This window comes from Dermacentor albipictus, chromosome 8 (genome assembly GCF_038994185.2).
Source record: "Dermacentor albipictus isolate Rhodes 1998 colony chromosome 8, USDA_Dalb.pri_finalv2, whole genome shotgun sequence".
Taxonomy (NCBI): Eukaryota; Metazoa; Arthropoda; class Arachnida; order Ixodida; family Ixodidae; genus Dermacentor; species Dermacentor albipictus.
This window is the reverse complement of record NC_091828.1, coordinates 128,625,803-128,648,523: the sequence shown is the minus strand read 5'-3', so window position 1 is coordinate 128,648,523 and position 22,721 is coordinate 128,625,803. Positions and strand designations below refer to the sequence as shown.

General features: G+C 44.2%; 2 protein-coding genes and 1 pseudogene across 12 annotated transcripts in view; 1 reads left to right on the top strand and 2 right to left on the bottom strand.

The window, feature by feature from the left end:
• Nucleotides 1–2,125: 2,125 nt before the first annotated feature.
• LOC135918977 (motile sperm domain-containing protein 2-like) lies at nt 2,126–4,708 on the bottom strand. The gene is made up of 2 exons (XM_065452704.1): nt 4,153–4,708; nt 2,126–2,982 (listed from the first exon to the last, which is right to left on the bottom strand). Exons 1-2 carry the CDS (start codon nt 4,645–4,647, stop codon nt 2,635–2,637), a joined length of 843 nt encoding a protein of 280 aa, XP_065308776.1. The 5' UTR covers nt 4,648–4,708; the 3' UTR covers nt 2,126–2,634.
• A 5,402-nt stretch (nt 4,709–10,110) lies between these two features.
• LOC135918972 (mitotic spindle assembly checkpoint protein MAD1-like) overlaps nt 10,111–22,721 on the top strand; it is a 98,199-nt gene continuing 85,588 nt past the window's right edge. For 9 of the 11 annotated variants that reach the window (XR_010569837.1, XR_010569838.1, XR_010569836.1 and 6 more), the window contains exons 1-3: nt 10,935–11,312; nt 14,092–14,246; nt 17,323–17,505. Coding sequence is in view for 8 of the 11 variants with exons in the window: in XM_065452694.1 (XP_065308766.1) it covers nt 11,132–11,312; nt 14,092–14,246; nt 17,323–17,505 (519 nt within the window). In the remaining 3 variants the exon portion in view is untranslated. Of the gene's footprint in view, nt 10,244–10,797; nt 10,894–10,934; nt 11,313–14,091; nt 14,247–17,322; nt 17,506–22,721 lie in introns of those variants that run through there. The other 2 variants (XM_065452696.2, XM_065452697.1) reach the window with 2 other exon arrangements.
• Nucleotides 18,840–21,593, bottom strand: LOC139046768 (uncharacterized; annotated as a pseudogene).

Sequence of the window (22,721 nt, the reverse complement as noted above, 5' to 3'; positions counted from 1 at the left end):
AAATAACATTGACAAAAATGTTCTATTGTGCTTTCAAGGATAGGCATTAAAACAAGGGTTGCTACCAAACAATGAATAATCTGCACTTAAACATCCTGTTTAAAACAACCCATTTAAAAAAAAAAGCCTGCATTCTTTTGACCAGTGCCGCATGAATGAAACATAGCTAGCTGGTAGACAGCGCAATGCCCTGCTCAGCAGAAGGCAAACACAAGGGCATGGAACTAACGAATGCACGCTCGACTTGTGCCCCTTTCCCAGAAAATCCAGAGAGCAAAGAGGGGTGGGGGGGGGGGGAGCATGGCCCATTGGCGCCCCGCCCCCCATCTGTGTGCACGAAACCGATGACGGGTCTTCAGCCCGACAAGCAGACTCGAGTCCCTCTACCGCCTTTGTTGGGTTCAGTAAAAGTCTACATAGTTATACACAGTGTCCCGGCTAACTTTAGGCAGAGTTTAAAAGTGTGCGAATGCCACGTAGCTGGACAGAACCGTTGTTTGCCGTCGCTTGGAGATACTAAAATTTTTTTTTCATTCCGTCTAATAAGGTAATTAGTCTTAATTAATCAATCAACTTCTCAAACAAAATAACTAGATGAAAAGTGTCACCGAGAAAATTGTAGAAAGAGTGAGAAACTACCGATACAGCTTTTTGTTTCTCAATACGTACTGAATAAAAGTGTTTTTCCGAGCGTGAAAGATGCCCGCAAATGCATGCAAGATTGCCGCGCGACTGGTCGCGCGAGGCACTTTGCGTGTATTCGTGGGCTTCTTTCAAGCTCGGAAAAGCACTTTTATTTAGCACGTATTGAGAAACAAAAAGCTGTATCGGGAGTTTTTCATGTTGCTCTACAATGTTCTCATTGACTTTTTTTCATCTAGTTATAATATTTAATAAGTTGATCAATTAATACGAGTTATCTAATTAGGCGGAATGAAAAAAACTCATCTCCAAGCGACGGCAAACAACGGTTCTGTCCAGCTACGTGGCAGTCGTATATTTTTTTACTCTGGCTATAGTTAGCTGGGGCACCCTGTATATTGCTTGTCCTTGCCTGTCATAGCTTCTACGAACAAAATCATTTCCTTTTACTGTTCCTTTTTTATAAATTTATCGCCGATATAGACTCAGAAAGGTGAAAGGTTGGGCTTGTTGGTGAACCATGCTATAAATTCCTGAATTGGCATGAAACTTGTGCCTTAGAGGGTGCTTTAGCTCGGGAGCTCCTATCTAAATACATGGGAACGGAGATATCGTTTTTCTCAGCAACCACTTCACCGATTTTGATAAGGTTTGTTGCATATCAAACAAAAAAGTTTATATCGAGGAAATCAATTTTCAATTTAAACGTCGTATAATTTTAAAAAAAACGAGATTTGCAAAATTTCATGAAGCTCATGGTATGAAGTTTCAAATTCTATAGGCAGAAAGAAAACGAATGCAACGAGTTTGAATTCGGCAAACTGAACCAAATAATTGATCTAAATTGGACAAAATTCATGTACTAGACACCACTCGAAATATACTGCTATGGTTTGAGCATAATTTCCACAACACCCTCGTAAACGTTGTAACAGTTTCACGATCGAAGCTGAATCCATAGATCACGTTTGTCTGCTTGAGCTGCTCTTACAGGGGCAGTTTACAGAACTCTGGCATTGGCTTTCGGTGCAGAGTTACGAATTTGTAAACTTCGTAGGCGTTGCTATTTTATTGGAACTTGCCAAATTTGGGAAATTCTTGTAAAATATTTGATATCTAAAGTCAAACTTCTGCTTTCTCGAGTTCCAATAATGTAACTTTCTCCCTCAAATGCACCAAATGTCATTTAGTGCCGGTTGAGCGGTTGCCTGATGAGAGAATTTATGCGTTTTACATGTATTTGAACAGGAAAGTCTGAGTTGAAACAGAGCTAAAGCTTCCTCTTAATTAAACAGTGCGGTTCCCGTAACACTCGATCGTCCTTTGGTAGTGCTCCACCGACAAGCTGGCTGTAGTGAACACGACGTTATATCGGATTTCGGTGGGAGATTTTGTTCGTAGGAAGCGAGATCGCCTACTTGCCCTCTCTCACGTCGCTCCACTGCGCCAAGTCTTTGAACACTTTACCAAGCGAAAAAGGAAAGCAATGGTCACAAAATTTATCATTCTTCACTTTTCATATTTTAAACTTTGTGGTCCTGAAGGCTGCAATGTTTCTGAGTAAAAATTTAAACGCACGTGAAGACACCTTCCGCCTTCGTCAACAAGGCTTTGTTCCTCCTGCAGCACCTTGGAGAGAAATGATAAAATATCTGCGAGCCATCAACAAATAATATGGGTATCAACAGTGTACCTCTGTTCTGTCACTTTGGATCGAGGTGCACGGGCGCGGGGCTTTCGGCCGAGCACTGGATGGCACAGCACGGCCCCACAAAATGGTTTAGACAACTCCCTCCTCCAATTGCGGAGCCAAAGACTGCGCATGTGTCTGTCTCTAGCCACAGTTTCTTCGGGGCACGTTGAAGGGAGAAAAAAAAAGCCACTGCTCCAAAAACAAAATCCCGTGTGTTAGACTTGGCCTAAACGTGACGACACTTGCGCGACACTTTTCCATCGGGAACTGATCGGAGCGCACACATCCTCGCCAACTTGTCAGGCCGTGAACATGCCGTAGACGTGGAGGCTCGCCGTCGGGCAGCTGACAGGGTCCAGAGGAGCGAGCCGGGGACACCGCTCTCCTAGCGGCTTGCCGGGCACGTACGCGTACTGGTAGTTGTCGGTGCCCCCCATGCGCACTGGCAGCTTGTCGCGGTCCACGTAGCGGCCAATGTCCCTGACCGTGACGAAGCGTATTCTCTCCAGGGCTTCGACGGGCATCAGGCCCTTGCAGAGCTTCCAGATGCCCTGGAGCAAACGTGGGGGCTGCCACAGCAGAACGAAGCCAAGCGAGCGAGGGTAGTAGCAGCGGAACAAGGCCATCAAGTACCGACCCAGGTCCAGCTGGTGAAGAAGAAAAGGTTGATGTTTGACGCTCTCTGTATTTGCACTCTATTTACGAATTCACGCCTTGTGCAGAGTGCATGCAGTACAGCTGAAAAATGTGTCAACAGAGTACTAATTCGGGCCGCTTGATGCATAAGCTCGGATGGAGAAAGAAACAACGAAACACGCGGCTGTGTCGCCCGCTCTATACGTGCTAGTTCACGAGCACCCGACTGTTGCTTTCTTCCCCAATAGTAACAGAAAACGCATGCCTGTTTTTCGTTGAACCAAAATTAATTTGGCATCTGTATTGAACTTGCAAGGTGCAAGCACAACTGTGCCACTAGGTATGTATACAACTGTGTACGTGCCCATTATTAGCAAATCCTCCGGAATGGTGTGTGCCACTTTGACACCCTTAAATGTATTTAGATACATTTCTCTCATTAAAGTTCATATCTGTGTCGTATTCCTGTGCGCATACACTTCTCATCGCCATTCTTCCCTCGACGAGCATCATGCATCGCCTTCGTCCTCGTAACACAGACAGCTAATGACGAGGCTGTGCTCTTGTCAGCCGTTACAGCTGCTACCTCGCTGACACAAACAAGCTTCCTGCCATTCGGGATCTAAAACAGACTTTTGACGCCAACTGCGCGTAACATGTATCGCCTTAGCTTATATTTACGTAACATTGGGAGGGACGGGGAACATTGATTCTACGGCGCTTACACACAATAAATGTGTTGAGCTTTGAACAGCGCAATACATAACAAAGAAAGAAAGACGCAGAGTGTTGTGTGGACCTTTTTCTGTCATTCATTATATCGCTAATCCGAATTCGAGATTATCCCACAACAAGTTCAAAGGCTGACGTTACCACGGTAAACGCGTTGGTCGACGTGACCTGAACAACAGATTGTCACCATACATTGATACGCGAACAATTCCGAAACTATACACTATAAACGAGTTGTTAACAGCGTTTTAATTCAGACTATAAAGCATACTCTTGGGAATATACTCTATGCTTAGAAACCAGCTACAGGGAGATATTGCACGCACGTCGCACTTCCATGTAGTTACGCCGTAACATGCGTTCTGATAAGCAATTTCCTATTCGCGTTTCAATGTATGCCAGTGGTGCTTCCCGCCAGCCTGAGGCGAGCACCTTGGGCAAGACTTAACCTGGTGCCGGTCGCCGCCAACACAGTCCACGAGCAGCGTGATGCGAGAGGCGTTCTGTCGCCGCAGCAGGGTCTCCACGAAGAACACGAGCACGCGACGCACGTCGGTCAGCGGAAGGTTGCGGATGTTGGCGGGTCGCAACAGAAGCACGTGGTTCCCGTAGCGGTCCACGTTGAAGGGGTGCACGAAGCCGGCCTGCAGGCACGCGCTCGGCAGGCTCGACTCGGTCAGCTCGTGCAGCCGCGTCTGGGCGCGCCACTTGAGCGCCGCGTCGGCCATGCGCACGGCGCGCTCCAGGTCGAGGCGGTTGTGGACGATGAAGCGCCAGCAGTACTCGTCGCTGTCCATGATGCGCCGCCGGTCGCTCGGGTGGTAGGCGGCCGTCTCCCTGCTGCGTGACTCGCTGAACAGCCGCGCCCGGAAGGCCTTCATGTGCTCGCTGGTGATGTAGTAGCGGCTCTCGCCGAACACGTCCGGGTACGGCTGCGGAGCCATGGCGCAACCGGCCCGCAGCAGCGGCGCCACTTTCTCTTCCTCGCCTCTCGCCCGTGATTGTCGCTGCTGCCCTTTACAAGTATGGCATGTGCCCGGGGCACGCTTGACCAAAGTTTGTAATAGAAACAATAGGCTCTGACTTTCTTCCCGCTGGCTTAACGGTAAGTATTACAAATCTTCTAATGCAACAAAAATGATTGAAAGGTTATATTTTCCAAGACATTTCTTGACATGATATTTTCTTTTTATGACAAAAGAAGAATGAGAACCGCGGTGTTTCCTAAAAACCGCTTCGCTCGTTTTTAGGAAACTTGCAAAGCTGGCGCCTTTTTTCTCGGCCTGACGTTGCACAGAGCACGTAGGTGACCACAGCAGTACCTCCGAGTGCACAAAAACGTCTTAGGTTTCATAAAAAACTTTCTGCTAAACTTTCTGTGAACTCTCAACTTCCATCACTCTATCAGAATCTTAAAGCTGCTCAGCGATCAATGTTTATACTTCTCCTTCTCCTGCTTCTTGATCATCATCATCAGCTTATTTCATGTCCACTGCAGGACGAAGGCCTCTCCCTGCGATCTCCAATTACCGCTGTCCTGTGCCAGCCGATTCCAACAGCGCCTGCGAATTTCTTAATTCCACCTAGTCCCCTGCGATCTTCGACTGCGCTTCCCTTCTCTTGGCACCCATTCCGCAACCCTAATGGACCGGTTATCTAACCTACGCATTAAGTATAAACCCCATGCAAGCGATTTTTTGCGTGACAGCGACAAGCGACGCGATGGAGATGGCTGTCGCGTTCGCTCGTCGCCCAGAGGCCCAGAACTCCAAGCGAGCGACCGCATCGCGCGACAGCTCTTCATTGTTGCCGGTATTGGGGGATCAAGTTAGCGCCAAACCTGGCCCTGGCGTGGCACTTGCTATAATTATTTATGTTGATTTGTTTGTCTGTACAAAACAGCATAAAGTATTTCTGAAGGTCTTACAATGGGATTATTTTGTTTACTTATCAAAATTTGGTAGTTTGCTCGTTCCGTTTGTATACTGAGAAGCGCGCACGTGCGCAACCCGGTAGTACGTCACTAATGTACATCCTGTTCCGGCTGCCTACTATTGGCTAGTCGCTCATAGCACTTCCGGGCGACGAGCGACGAATTCTAGATTTGCAGAACCGAGCGATCGCGCGACAAGACAGAGCGATCTGTTCAAGCGACGGCCCGATCCGTCGCTCGAAGCCGTCGCGCACAAAATCGCGCTCATGGAGTTTACCCTTTAGATGGCCTACCCAGCTCCATTTTTTTCTCTTAATAACACTTACAATATCGGCTATCCCCGTTTTCTCTTTGATCCACACCGCTCTCTTCCTGTCTCTTAGCGTTACGCCTAACATTCTTCGTTCTATCGCTCTTTGCACGGTCCTTTACTCTATCGGTGCAATTCGTTTGCATGCCCTCTTGTGATTATGACCAATCACGCTATGGAAAGCGAACGTTCGCTTTCCGAACCGTTAATAAGATCAGGAAAAGCGCGACTAGTCGAGAGTAGTGGAACTATCTTAACGAGCTACCACCTATTGGCCTCGAGCTCCACCACTGGAAAAGCTGGCGCCACGGTCGGCGTGACATGCTATTAGGGATCACGTGGACATAGCGGCCGCGTCGGCTGCTTCGGGAGCGCCGAAGCGAGCTGAAAACGAGAGTTTAAATTCCCTCGTACGCTGTGGTCCTCATTTAGTGGCGAGATTTTCCCGCTTCGAGTGTCTCCTTCACAACGCTTGAAAGCACTTCAATAGGTAGTGGCTGCCTTTGAAGGCGCGCAACATGGTAGGCTACTGCTCGGTGCCGGACTTACGCAACGGAGCCCGGTGTCAGCCTTGTTCACACGTAGCCGCAGGACAAGAAGCTGCGTGAAGCTTGGCTCGCGAAACATAAAACCGGCAAACGGTCATCGGCTACAACTCGGGTATGCAGCAAGCACAGACGCGAGAAAGATTTCTGCTACGCCGCCGGGTATGCGATGTTCGGAAAACGCGCACTGAGACGCTCGCCCGAGTCCGCTGCCCAACTAATGTCATGACGGTTTGGTCTATGAACTTGTCAATGCTATAGATACTATCAAGTTCACTGGAGTGGAAAGGGAGTGGAAAGAAGCACATTAAAAAAAGCATGGCATATGGCCATGTTTGTGTTATGGATTAATGCACTGGATTACCAAAAAAGAAGCAGCGGGAAATCGCACGCTGAGAACGCCGATAAACATACAGTGTGGCGCAACTCGAGAAGTAATATTGAAACGTCCAAGAATTTAGAAGAAAAATACATTGAATCGTCGCGACGGCACATCACAGACCCTCGTAGGCGTCGAAGCCTCTACAATGAAATTATTTTTGAATAGCTCTGATAGCGCCCACGCAACAACGGTTGCTTGTATACTGTCAAGTGCTCATATTCTGCGGCCTAAAGCTCTTGGCACGGTGCGAAAACGCGCACGCGATGAAAGCAAAACAGTACGCGGACAAGCATGCAGACGCGCAGTCGGTCGCTGCGAATCTGTGCGATCGCTGCATTGAGGCTTCATTCTATTAGGCTCCATTTAGTTATACAAACACTATAAGGACATATTTCACATACTCTGCTCTCAGCGTTTGCCTACCTTTCACGCAAGAAGCCGGTTCGGGAGACTCCATCGCGGCGACCGCGCGCAGTGGCGTTCACTGTACGTATTCGGTAAAGAGACATAGCGTCTGTAAACGATTCTGTGCTTTCAGTTTGCCCAAGATTATTATTTAGACAGTAAAAAATCTCTCTCGTTTCAAAAGTACTTACAGAAATATCCGGGAGAGCTCGCGCGTGGTGTTTTCAGTGAGCGCTGACAGCAAAACCTATGAGGAGCGCGCCACGTGATCCCTCATACTACGCCAGCGAGGCGCTTCCGATAGATGGCGACTCCGTAACTCCTCGCCGCCAATAGAGCATCGCCTCCGCTGCCTAGACTCACTGGGGTCTGAAATTTTGTTGTTTATATGTGACTCTGTCATGACTCTAATACCAGACTTTAAGCGGGATTGTACCATAGGTAAGCGAAATCGTACATTCAGAGACCAAGGTCGATCCAAATATGCCGTGAAGCTTCGGGCGAAAAGTGGTTCAGTACGAATTGTCACCGACATCAGCAAGGGTGGTTAACAGCGACAGGAACAGCGACAGGACCTGACGGCATACCTATGAAATTGATAAGCATATTAGGCCAGAAAAGTAAATTTAAATTACGACAACTTATTGAACAAATAGTAGTAGGGGGAGGTGTTCCACTGGACTGGAAATCAAGCAGAATGATATTAGTTTACAAAGGTAAGGGAAGCAAGGACAACATTAAATCCTACAGGCCAATAACTATCACATCAGTCATATACAGAGTAGCAATGCAGATGGTGAAGGAGAGAATGGAGGAATGGGCAGAACGTGAAGAGATCTTGGGAGAACTGCAGAATGGATTTAGAAGGAACAGAAGGCTAGATGATAATTTATTTGTTTTAACACAGTGCATAGAGATAGCGACAGCCAGGCAGAAAACGCTATGGATAGCCTTTTTAGACATTAGAGGAACTTATGATAATGTAAACCGAGAAAAGTTATGGAGCCAGTTGAGGGAATATGGTCTAGAGAGAAAGATGATTGAGTTCCTACAACAAGTTTATACAGATAATGAGGTAGAGATAACATGGGAGGGGGAAACTACAAAGCCAGCTAAAATAAGAGGTCTCAGGTAGGGCTGTCCATTGTCACCTCTGCTTTTTATGATCTACATGAGCCAAATGGAAAAGAGACTAGAACAGAGCACAATAGGAACTGACATAAGCTATATACTGGAAGGGCAGAAGGTAGCTCAAGTACTAGCCGGACTGATGTATGCAGATGATATTGTACTGCTTGCTGACACCCGAGTAGAGCTACAGGAACTAATGAGCATATGTGGAGAGGAGGGAGAAAAATTGGAACTGCAATTCAGTAGAGAGAAGTCTGGGATAATAGTATACAATGAAGAAAGGGGGGAACCATTGGAAATACAAAGCACTAAGATTGATCATGTTGAAAAATACAAGTATTTGGGCATATGGCTAAACGAGGGCAAAAAGTACTTGGAAGAACAGGAAAAAAAACTACGATTGAAAAAGTGAAAAGGAACTCAGCTGTAATGAAACACAAGTCACTTTGGAACTATAATAGGTACGAGGTGGTTAGGGGCGTATGGAAAGGGGTTATGGTACCTGGCCTCACATTCGGAAATTCAGTACTGTGCATGAAATCGGAAGTTCAGGCATGCATGGAAACGAGACAGAGAAGTGTAGGCAGGTTGGCCTTAGGAGCACATGGGAACACCCCTAATGAGGAAGTGCAGGGGGACATGGTATGGACGTCATTCGAAGGTAGAGAGGCAATAAGTAAACTAAAATTTGAACAGAGACTCCCAGCACTGGAGGAAGAAAGGTGGGCAGGAAAAGTGTACAAATATCTGTACATGAAAAGTTTGAACACAAAGTGAACACTCAGAACGAGGAAGCTGAGGAATAGATACCTACAGCCGAGGGAGGGGGTCCAAAATGGTTCTAATGTGGGAAAGGAGGTGAAGGAGACGGAAAGAAAAATGTGGGAAGAAAGAATGCTCGGAAAGCCATCGCTATCAATGTATAGGTCACAAAAACAGGAGATTAAGAGAGAGCTCTGATTTGATAACTCGCGGGGCAGCTCACTATTATTCGAGGCTAAGACGGGGGTTTTGAGAACGAAAACATATAGGGCTAAATTTGAAGACGTAGACCTTCGGTGCACAGCTTGCGGAGCCGAAATGGAGACCACTGAGCATATAGTGCTGAGATGCACAGGCCTTCTCCCGACCCTGGCAGAAGGAACAGTGGCAGATATGGAAGGGGCATTAGGTTTTCCCGGGGAACGAGGGCAAATAGACGAGAAAAGAGTGGCAGTAACGAAGGGGAGGCTAGAGGATTGGGGGAGGAAGTCAAGGGATAGATAATACCATAAATCGGGGACATAATGTTTCCTCTACTGTTTTAGATAGTTATCTTGGGGGGAGGAGGGGAGTGAAAACTAGGTTGAGAAAAAGAGGATATAAAGAAAGGGAAAAGAAGAATAATAATAAAATAGGAGGGGGAGCAAAAGGCTAGGTGGCGCCAGCCGCCGCCCGTTACAAAGGGTATAGCCGCCATCCATCCATCCATCCATCCATCCATACGGGAGAAAAGATTGAAGCGCGACCATGTGAGAAGGGAAAAAACATAGGGAAAGGAAAAAATAAAATTCCTAGTCAATTTTATATACACGTGGTTAGAAAAGAAAAAAGAACGACAACGATATATGCTATTCTTATGAAAATACCTTTTTTTCAGCACCCACCATAAGAGAGGGCGTTGACGCCGCTATCATTTGCAATTCAATGTAGCTCTTGAAGTGTGCAGGAAGGCACGCTCGTGAAGTTCACCAGTTACAATACGCCCCCCTCAAACGTGTTGTTTTGCTTGTCGACATTTGAATTTGGTGGTGCGGCTAGTTTCATCGTTGCATAACCTGTTCAGTCAGCAGTAGTGAGTTACGACCACCAGATAATTGTTTATTTTAGCTGTTTTCGTGCAGTTGCGCTGGCCGGTGGGCTCGGCAACCGACTATGGGACCGAGGGAGGGAGGGGGTGGGGAGGTTCTGTAAGTGTCCACCTAATGAACATGTCCATTTGGTCTGCTTCTGATGTGCTGACTGGCTGGGGGCGCATGTCCTCTCCTGACACATACCCCAGCCTAGCCAATCACAAATTCAGCAGCAAATGAAATTGATATTTACTGAATACCCCCCAGCACTCTACCATACTCTACAGACAAAGCTTTTGTAGGTCTTCAACGAAAGGGGTATGATTTCGACACCAGTACGGCTGACATCTTGCTTCATCACTTTCCACGCTGAAAGCTCGAAACGCTAATTTAATATATAGCTCTGGCTGTCCACCAAAACAAATTGCGCGCCTTTGAGAACAAAATTACGTCACTTCTGTTTTGAACGAATATGGCGTCGCATTATTTATTATTAGTAGTATGGGCTTCTATATAAGCTTCACTAGCTTCGCTACCAGGTATGTTTACCTTGCAGTGACTGGACCATCTGAGTGACAAAACTGGTTCTCCAAAGCCATGCTTTTGTGATGAGCAGCAGCAAATTACGTCATGGGCTCCATGGTCTTAACAAGTAAGCTTACCAAGATATCATCATCATTCACAGCTCTTGGCGCCGGTACAGTGGCTGCGTGACAGTCTGCGGAACTTGCGAGTTGGTGGGCACCGGTAGTTGGTTTGTAATCTATGGTAATGTCGCGCCGGTTTCAGCGGTGCTGTGTGATATTGTGATGTTGAATTGTCACTGTGTGTTGCCGAAGTATTTTATTTATATTTGCATGACTTTGTTCACGGTGTAGCGTGGCTTAACCATGTCAGCCAGACGCGATAACAGTCGCGTGTTGCGCGCATTGCGTGATTTAGACAACATGTTCGGTTCCCGTGAATCGGATTCCAGTGCTACCGATGACACCATAGCACGGCAGCTCTCATTTGCGGAAAGCATCTTGGAAACTCGGAGTGACTCTAGTTACAGCTCAGAAGCAAGGTCAGGTAAGTGCCTGCCGGTGAAATACTGCTGCTGTCTGGGCTTCAAAAACGGCTGCTTGTGGTTGCTTCAAATCGTCCAACAGCTCATTGCATCAATGACATCGCGAATAACGTTTGAAGTGAAGGCAGCCACGACAAACTGAGATACATCATAGCAAGTCGTTTGTGCAGATAGAACGCAAAATGTGCATGAAAACGACTGCAACGCAAACTTCATATTTTGCTTCAAATCGACCAAATAGCGCAATGTCGCGAAGCCAAGCACGACTGACTGACAAACTGAAAAAAACAACCTCTCATACAGAGCGGTGGGAACAATAGTTACTACAAAAACGAAGATATATGCACAAAAAAAAGAACAAGCAAGAAATAAGTGGTGCAGACTGCTTCAAAAAGAGGCTCACGACAGCCGTCTTCAAAATTACATTTATTTTTTTCAATTCAGGCAGTTGATGTGGGATGTTGGTTCTGTTCTGTAGTTGTCAGTAAAAAGAAAACAGAGCTTTAATTTGCCCAAACCGCAGGAAACATGAATTCTGTAGATGTGATCTGCACATAACAATAAATAACATGGTTGCAATATATGTCCATGCCTTAGGGATACATATGCAGATATATAGGTAAACAAGAAGGATTTTTGCCGAGACTTCTAATTTGAGAATGCCAATGTTTTACTTCATTTAAAGAAATGCTAGCAGTGCAACAGCAGTTAGAAAAATAGGTGGTAAACAGAACAGCTTTGAACTGCTTCCAGGGCCTATATAATGATATAGTTTGTGTTGCTTGATTCTATTTCACTTTTATTATTCAGAGCGCATAGTATGCCAATCTCGCTAATAACAAGGTAGAGTGCTGCTGGGACCATTGTTGAAGTTCAGAAAGTAATAAAACCTTAACGTTATTCCAACCTAAGTTTACTATTTCTGTGTGCTGTGTGGAGTCCCATATTTCAGAGCCTAACAGTGGTAGAACAAGCAATGTCTCGGGGCTATATTTTAGCTTAGGTCAAATTGGTGTCGGGTACAGTGTTAACTTAAGCCCCATAATGCACTTTCTACATACATATTCAATAGCGTAACCTGCATTACTTATGACGTAAGCGATTTATATGCTGAGTGAATGATTTTGTAGCCAGAAGTTCTAGAATTATTAGATGAGTCTGTAGTTGTCATGATGTTACATTACCTGGTGTTAGAATTGTTACCCGTTTACGCCAGCTAGAAATAGTTCTGAGGTTTCATTGGACTAATACTATCACGAGGATTTTTATGTCACAGAATATGACTCAGTCATTTGCACAATTTGCTAGAGGAGTTACAACTGTTGCGCTGATTCATAATATAGCTTAGAACTGGGGAGGGGAGGGAGGACACCAATACCATAAGGTGTTAAATACAAATAGAGCTGGGATATACAGGACAGAAACCTAACTTAAAGTTGGGCAAAGGGAGAACAGAAAACATTATAAATTGGGACACTTTCTGGGATAATGTGTAAATTTGTGAATACATTCAGATTTTTATTGTTGATAAGATGTTTAGCCTGCTTTTAACATCAAAAGCCATGTGTTACCCTTTTTCATTGAAGTAAATGGTAAAAAAAAACCTCACAAGCCTCTGCTCTTAGCCTGTCTCTCTTCCATTAAATAGCGTGCAGCTGCACGAGTTTTCCGCTTTGTCTACAGAGATTGGAGGCATAATTCTGAGTACTCGTTTTGTCACTTACACACAAGTGCCACTGGCTGTTGCAAGCAAATGTAACCGCTCAGTGTAAAATTTTTAAAATGTTTTTCATCAGGCGAGCCATGGAGCTTGTTTAGCAGTTTCAGTCATTTCATTTATACATACTACTCGTGTAAAACCAATTTAGCCAAAGTGATTTGTTGCACTTAGTCTTTAGGCATTCTTGGCAACATTTAGCTAAAGATAATGGAAATAGCAGCACGAATGTCTCTTTATGAAAATTAAAGTTTTCCTGTGCACAATAAGTTTACCGCTTCAGTGTTGTTGACATACCTGTATGTTTTCGCGTTTCTTTCCTGCCAAGTCACTGACATCAGATAGGAATGGGAAGACTAGAAGACCATAACAAGAGAGTATTTGCCATTATCCATGTCAATTTTGCCCTTCTGCATAACCAAAAATAAATTGTTGGGCTCGTTTTATAATATCCAAGGAAAAGACCCCACTGCTGGAGGTGCATCACTTCAAAAAGAAAAAAAATTACTGAAAGCGTTAATGACATCAACCCCTAATGGAAGTCTTAAAAACTCCATGTGACTCATTTTTTTTTATTTATTTGCTGAACAGAAACCATTTGCAGTTACATAGCAGTTTACTTATTTACTTTTTATTTTCACTGGTTTTAATGTATCCTGCACCTCCACACTAAAAAGTTATCTGCAATATGTTTTTCTGGTATGCTGTGTAGGTTATGTATATTCTCACATTAAGTTGTAATATTTATACTTTGTTTAATATGCGATGGAGAATAACTGTACCCCTTTAATGCAATGCACCATGCATTGGTGCAGACCAAATGTTTTTGTAACCTTCCTGCTGTAATGCCCTCAGAGGGAAATGTAGGTAATGAATAAATAAATTAGTAGCCACTTACACTTCTACATCCGCTCACTTGGAAGCTGGCGCTGCTTAGAAGATGCAGCTAGTTTTTCATACTGTAGGATGTTGCGCTGCTGTTATTCCTCTTAGGGTGTATATAGCAAAGACACTTGTCAACTGGGCATTCACCATTAGGTGACAGCTTACTCTTCTCTTTCCAGCTGAAGCTGAAATTCGAGCACTAAAGGCAGAGTTGCTTCACTGCAGAGCAGAGATCAGTCGGCTCACCCTGCAAAAGAATGAGGAGGAACCTGCACGAAAGACGCTTGTTATTAGTTACACCCGAGAAGTGGATACACTTCAGGAGCACTTACAGGTTGGTGCCACAGTTCCCATTGTCTTAAACCATATTTTGTTATGTCATGGTTGGTTCTTCTGGGCAGTTTAGATAGTGAGATCACTGTAGGCTGTAAAAACTCTGGTTGCTTTTCCTATGAAAGGATAAGTACTCAGTGTTGCAAACTATGGCCACAATAAACCTTATTAATTTCTCTTTTCAGCAGCCAGATAGACTGCTAACATTCACAAAAGTAGTTTACATGTAGTTATTGGCTGGCTTTGCTGGTACGTTACCATCAAAAATGCTACCGCCATGCTGTATTGACAAGCATTAGTTACACTGTGGTTGCCTAATATCGCCTCCATCTATGGTGGAGGAGGTGGTATGCTTGAAAAGCTTGCCACCCTATATGTGTAAGCAGTCCCTTATGACTTCAGGTGTACTAGAGAGCTGGAATAATGCCAACATTACACTAATCCTAAGAAGGGCGACATTAAAGAATTGTAGGCCCATTAGCTTGGTTTCAGTATTGTATAAGATATTCACCTGGATAATTTCCAATAGAATCAATATTCAAGCTAATAGTCTGAGGAAGCTTAGATGTGAGGATCAATTCCAAATATCTCAACAACCTTCAGTTTGCAGATGACATTGTCCTGCTCAACAACACTGGGGATGAATTGCAACAAATTATTGAAGGCCTTAACCGAGAAAGTGTAAGAGTAGGGCTGAAGATTAATAAACAGTAGACAAAGATAATGTTCAATGACCTGGCAAAGAAACAAGAATTTATTATTGCCAGTCAGCTTCTAGTGTCGGTTCAGTACGTTTATCTAGATCAATTACTCACAGGGGACCCTTATCATAAGAAGGAAATTTACAGAATAGAAATGGTATTAATGGAAAATGAGACATCCGCCTAATCGTAGCAGTTGCTACAAAGAAAACCCATATGGGTTCCTCGAAAGAAAAACCCTCGCAGTCAAAGAAAAATTAGTCCTTGTCCGGGACTTGAACCCGGGACCACCGCCTTTCCGAGGCAGCCACTCTACCATCTGAGCTAACCAGGCAGCTAACAGATGGCAGGGCGAAGTAACATTTGTCAGCAACTTGAAGCAAAGGCAAGAGTTTGACATAATAGTTCTGTGGAAGCCCACAAGGTAGAGAGAAGTAATTAAGGGAAAATGAGACATCCACCCAATCATAGCAATTGCTACAAAGAAAACCCATACGGGTTCCTTGAAAGAAAAGCCTTGCAGTTGAAGAAAAATTCATCCTGGTCCGGGACTCGAACCCAGGACCACCGCCTTTCCGGGGCAGCCTCTCTATCATCTGAGCTAACCAGGCGGCTAGCAGATGGCAGGGCGAAGTCGAATTTGTCAGCAACTCGAAGCAAAGGCAAGAATTTTTCTTCAGCTGCGAGGCTTTTCTTTCGAGGAACCCATATGGGTTTCCTTTGTAGCAATTGCTATGATTGGGTGGATGTCTCATTTTTCCTTAATTAAGTACTTCTCTCCGCCTTGCGGGCTTCTACAGAACTATTACGTCAGAATAGAAATGGGTTTGAGTGTGTATTGCAGGCATTACCAAATCCTGACTGGGAGTTTACCATTTTTGTTGAAAAGAAAAGTGTACAATCATTACATTCTACTGGTGCTACCATATGGGACAGAACTTTGGACATTACCAAAGGAGCATGAAAACAAGTTAAGGACTTTGCAAAGAGCAGTGGAGCAATAGAAGGAAAAATATTGAGTGTAACGATAAGAGAAAGGAAGAGTGCAGTGTGGATCAGAGACCGAACAAGGATAGCTGATATTCTAGTTGACATTAAGAGAAAAAAATGGAGTTGGGCAAGCTATGTAATGTGTAGAGCAGATAAACGGCGAACTTTTAGAGTTACAGATTTGGTGTCAAAGAACTGGAAGCACAGTTGAGGATGGCAGAAAATTAGGTGGGGTGGCGAAATTAGGAAATTTGCAGGCGCAAGTTCGAATCAGCTAGTGCAAGACAAAGGTAATTGGAGATCGCAGGGAGAGGCCATTGTCTTTCAGTGGCTTGCAGTGGACATAAAAATAGGCAGTTGGTAATAGTGATGATGATGATAGTTAGTTTGCCCAAGCAAAATGGGCTGCTGAAGCTGTACGAGCCAGAAGTGCTGCTTCTTTCCATAGTGGACTACAGCAGCTCTTCCTTGTAATGGCCATCTCTTGAAGTGCTTCAGTCACTAGAACACGTCTGAAGGACTCGACAGATTTTGGAGAGAACAGGACATCTCCATCGAAGTCATGGTCTCATTTGACAGAAATCTTTGTTCAGATGTCATTGAGTGCTATAAAGAAGCTCTGAGAAACGGCCCATTAACCGCCCATACCTCCTTTGTCAATGACCTTCGTCATGTCTTGGACTTCTGTCTTTAAAGCATGTATTGTACTGTTCAGTTTTTCAAGTTGTGTTTGAGACATCCATGGGTGCCTGTATCAGGGAGTTACACCAGCCTTGCCTTGGAAATGTTCCATTCAGCATTGAAATTGCTTGCTTGATATGTAAGCTCATTCTCCATAGGCTTAATTTTGCGAGGTTGAAAGGGAAAATTGTCATCCACTCTACTGTAACACGAAGCTACAAAGGAAACTCTTAGTTTTCTCAGAAAGAAAGCCAAGCAGTTAATGAAAAGTTCAATTTAATCCAGGAATTAAACCTGGGACAAGTGCCTTCCTGGAATGGTAGCTCTATCTCCTGAACTAAACTAGAGACTAACAGAACGTAGATCCATACTCGGTGTCCCTCTGCTTCGAGTTGTTGATTCAAATTGGTTCAGTGATTGTGATATGATAGAATTTGAATATCATGAATATTTGAATAGCGAAAAGCAGAGTTGGGCCCGGGGTAAATTTGCTTCTTGATGACATAAGATTAAAGGCCTCCTGGTGATGCGCCATACGGTGTAATGCTCTTCACTTTGTGGCGAGAGCTTGGCCATTTCTCTAGATACCTGTTGCTGTTTATTGGGGGGGGGGGCTTTTTCTTTTTTTTTTTTTCACTTTTTTGTCAAATATGTAAGTTCACTTTGCTGTGAAGTGCATTAGATATAAATGGCTTGTTTCTGCAGAAAGAGCGAGATATAAATGCCGAGCTGAAGCAGCAGGTGATAAAGGCTCTGGAGAAAGATGCTGAGAACAGGGCAGAAATCTCACAGCTGCGACAGCAGACAAAAAACCGAGTGTCAGAACTGGAAGAGCGGTTGCAACGTTCCCAAGCGCTATGCCTCGAACTTCAGCAGCAGATGGACCAGGTAGGTGATCGGGATGTGTCGAATAGCTCTTTCTTTCTGTATATGTGCAAGCGCATGATGTTGTGGATGCATACCGACACACATGCATTGTTTATCCTGTTCTGGTGACCTTTTTCACTGCTTAACTTATCACTTAGCTCAAGAAGTATCTATGTGTGTCAGAACTTTCCTGAATGTTGTTGCTGTGTATATAGTGCAAGAATCTTGCCGGATGACTGCGTGTGCATTGTGAATAGTAGTGTACATTCTGGAATGTGTGCGAAAACCAGTAATTACTCTGGAATGCACAATGACTCATATATAAATGGCCCACACACTTGACCTTCAGATCAGACCTTGATGACTGACTATCTTGCTCACTGTCATTGTTGCACTCCGGGTGGCATTTCTTTGTTTCTGGGCCCAAGTTCAGCCATTGAAGAGCGAGCCTCTTAACTCGCACCTTTGGCAGTGTCTTCTTCACCATCACAACATGACGACATCACCTTCAGGCACTCTGTGCATGCCAAGAAAGTGCATCAAAGGTGCTGATGAAAAGAATATTTAAGTTGTGTCACATACATATTGAAATACTTCTGACTGGACCTGTGCTGCGAGTTTGAATAATATCTATAGAGTGTTTTAGCAAAATGAGTTGGGAGGTAGACGGCTGGGTGTATGCTCTTCAGGTGTGTATATCGTGATGTACCAAGTTCGCTTCTATCATTATTTTTCACAGTGTTTGGAGATTATGCAAATTTTTCAAGTGCCTAGTATGGTATAGGCACGCAATAGTTTATTTTCTCATATCTGACATTCCTGTAGTAGAGTTCTCACAGAGTGTTCAGGTTCTGTAAACGTGAGAAAACTCACTGAATAACTACGAATTCGTAATCCCTTCTGCAGCTATATGCTTTTTCATGATTCTGAATATGCTAGAATGTTATGACACTAAATTTTCAGAGGGCAAAACTAACAAGCACCTGAAAGGAATATGAGATATGAGACAGCAGCACCGTCTGGATTGAAAACATACTAAATGGTGATGCGGCATTTTATCATTGCTCCATGGTGGCTTAACATAGTCACCATGGAGCAATGATAACATGGCTTTTTAAATATGTTACAAATACCCTTCTCGTTCCACAGCTCAAAGACATAACTGGTTTTCAAGTTGTTTCTCATTGTGTACACACTCATGAGTAGAGCCCCTCCCTTTACGCGGTGGAAAATTTGAAATTCTGCAAATCAAGATAGAGGAATCTGCAAAATTTCGCAGCAACATTGAACAAACATAAGGTACATGTAACAGTTTATATATTAAGAACTTTCAGACTCCTAACATGCTTGCATATTTAAAACTGAAGGAAGCTGTTGTGGCTGAGCATCAGAGGATGCTTTGTACTCTCTTCACTAGGAGAATGGCGCTTGTGGGACTGAATGATCTTTCTGTGTCAACAGAGTTGATCGCCATTGACAGGTATTTAAGGGCAATGGAAGAAAGCGTTGGAGTGAGCTGTTCCATCCCTGCCCAGAAAGCCAGAACATCAAAGTCTACACCTGGATTTTCTTGTTTAGAAAGAAACGGCGCTAAGTCTTGTTGCTAGACTTGAGTTCTTGGGCAGACTTGAGGTACACTTGCCATTCAGCAGCTAGTGCTGGTGACTCTTTCCCAAGTCCAGGCATACCTGCAAACTCTGACCTCTTTTCTGAGAGACTCTCATCTTGCAGAGGATCCAAGCACCTTACACTCTTGAACTTCCAAGTGTCAGATTTCTCCAAATATACTAGTGCTTTGCTAGCTGCTTTACTCATTGCAGCCTTCATTTTGTTTGCAATCCGATGGGCCTCATCATGTGCAATGTTTTCTTTCTTCAGTTGTGTTTCAAAATCTTCCTTTGCAGCTGCTTCCAAATATCCCCCGAGTACAAACAAAGCATTGTACACTTTATGACAGTCTACACGCTGACCCTCAGCTGCTTTCAGCCGGCTGGAAACTTTTTTACGAAATACTGCAATGCATCACATGCTGTACTTAAGCTTAGTTGAAGGCTCATTCAAAAGTTCCAGAAGAGAATCAACGCATGCAGTTTCTCCATACCTTTCATGAACTTGCCTTAGCAAAGAAGGATAGTACTCAAGGTATGCAGAATGCTGCTCAACAGCTTCAATCCACGAATTCCACCCTACTTTTGATAGGTGTTGGAATTGTTTTGGTGCACTGAATCCTGCACTTTTCTTGATGAGATTTATAGAAAGCTCTCTCTACTCGACAGCCAGAACGCCTTCTTCATACAGGCAACAAATTTGTCCACTAAGGGAAAAGATACCTGCAATGTTACAGCCTACGAGATGTACTGTATGGGCTACAAATGCAATGTGAACAGCACCTTTGCACAGTGGCTTTATGCACTCATTAACCCTTTGAGGGTCGATTTCTTTCGCCATATGCCACCACCCAGGGTCGATTTTTTTATTGCAGATTCCGATTCTTCTTAGGGACATATTTCGAAAAAAATTTGCCGTAATTTTTCGAGGGTGACCAAAAAGTGAGAAAAAAATCTTGTGCATTGGTATATATGCACTCTTCATTCATGAATAACAGCAATAAAAAAGAAAATAAACATCAGAATTAAAAATTTTATGCATCTTTAAGCACATAGTTCAAGGCTTTGAAAATCTGCACACGAGAATATTTCGCAAGCCTCAAATGTTCGCGCTCTTACACTAATACGTACGTCCATAGCGTAATCAAACTGCGTAGGTGCACGCACTCAAGAAAACTGTTTGGTTGTGTGCCCATCAAAAAAAGCAACACGTGTGACAAACTTCCGCTAATCTTCATTTATCGCCAACCAGCTAGGGCAATTAGTTTTCGCCAGTCTTAAAAAAAAAGAAAAGAAACAGAAATGCATGCACGGCGGCATCCTTCCTATGCGCACCCCTGTGAGCACTAAACTAGCGAAAAACAAGCGGTCGCCCTTTGAGCGATTAGGAACGAGGTAGCCATCAGTTTCGCAAGCGCAAAAAGCCGAAACTGCCCGCGAAACAAAAACCAAACGGCCACCCGCCCGCACGTGCGCCAATGCACGAGCGGTAGTATATAGACGCGCGGGAGCAAACTAGCGCTAAAACAAACCATGCAACGAAAACCGAGAGAGATAGGCTCGCGAAAAAAATTCCCTGTATCCCCATATAGTGGCAGCACATGACAGAAGAGAAAAAGTTTGGAAATTGGCACACTTTTTAAACGTACATACAGTGCCGTAAATATACGGCATCGACCATTTTCTGACTTGTTCGTGGCGCCGTATGTTTACGTCATTGACCGTCAAAGGGTTAAATGATTTCACCATATAAGCAGCATTATCGCTTACAAAGCCTGTTATGTCCTCGAATTCAATTTCGTACTTTGTCAGTGTTCTCGTTACAATGCGGCCTATCACAGACGAGTTCACTTCATCCACGAATTTAACTTCCACAAGTACAGGTTGTAGTGAAGCACTCGCGCTTCTGGCTGACTGGACGAACAACACGTTCACAACCGATTTTGATCGGTCATCTGTGGTTTCATCAGTAGTTACCGGCATCGTGGTACCTTGAAACATAGCTTTCAAAGCTGTGTGCTTCTCAAACAATTCTGGAAGTCGGCGGCGGAGCGCATCGGATCCGGGCACCGAACCGCCATTCCAAACGTGTGTCTGCAGAAATGTTCTCAGTTTCGGATTCCCCACCTTCTCTAGGGGAATATTCGCAGATATTAACACATCCAGGAATTTGAGCACAATGTCGTGCCTCGCCTCGCCAGTGGCGATTGCAGATTCCAGCGTTTGCAGTTGGCTTTGCTTTCTCGGCGTTCCTGAACCCCCAGCGCCGTCTTCTGGTGATTCCTCGCCTCTTTTTCGCTTAGAAGAGTCTCTTGCTTCTGCATTCTTACGATGACGGTTGCTCTCGATGTGCTCATCAATAGTTGACTTGCGCCGATGGTCAACTGCTCTCGCACAGACTCAGAAAAAAAGGACTCCTGCATCTTCGTAAAAGCTGGTGCTCTTGTATTCTCGAGCATATTCTTTAGCTGTCTTGCTCAAATGAGATCCTGTGAGAGCCATCTTGATTACTAACTCAAAACACAAAGCAAACGGTAAAATGACGCACTTTCTGCTGAAGCCATAGAATCTCTCACTATAACACCTAGAGGGAAATCTGGTGCCACCGTCTATGGGAGTTCCTTAAAGGGCGCCATGCCGTCATTGGAATGACGGTATATGTGTCTGCAAGGTTCGTGTTGGCTGGTGTCGTAGGAGGCTTCGTCTAAAACGTGGATATGGCTATGTAAATAACGTGTTCTTAAAGTAAAATCTTAATAAAATGTTTTCATTTACGCATGTTACATCTTGCAGTGAAGTTTGCTCACCTACAATGCATAACCAAGCGAAGAAAAGCAAGAACAGATGACAAACTGTTCCAATGCGAGCACGAATCTAGTCATCTATCCTCCAACATTAGCGGCCCGCTGATACTTTTTACATTTCATATAATTGTACATGCAATAACAAGTTATCATAGTTAAACAAAACATGTTTTTGTGTAATAATAAAGCTAAAACAGCTTTTTATGTGCTGTTTTAGTGGAAAATTAATCATTGTGACAGACAGAACGGTGCTTGTCTGGCTCTCCAAAAACGGTGCCAATCCGAAGTCACAATATACCAGCATTCCCATACATACCACAGCGCAGCAGCGCCAGACTTCCCTCTAGGTAATATAGTGAGAAACTCTATGGTTGAAGCAAACGTTTGATGGATTGATGACTACGGCTACGGCTGAGCCCTTTGATTTGGGTGGCGGCTGCGCCACCTAGCCAATTTATTTTATAAGGCGAGAATATTTTAATATTAAATTTAATTTCTTCATCAGCAAAAGGTGCCAAGGCAATATAAGCCCTGTTACTATTAATTACTAAAAAAATACTACTTTTCCATCACCTTTGGCAGCTTTCACTTGATGTCATTTTTAAGACGCGTAGCGCCATCTTGGAAAAACTGCGAGAAACAGCGTTTCGCTGCTTCTTCAAAAAGCAACTTTTTAAAAGAAAAATCGCATTTTTGCGGAAAGCTAGCGGCATTACTCATAAGCATGAAGCAAATGAGATAGCATCAAGTTGGTGTCCTTATCAAGCCACGATCTCACTTCATTCTTTCCGGATCGTGAGGCGTGAGCAGTCACATCACCCATGGG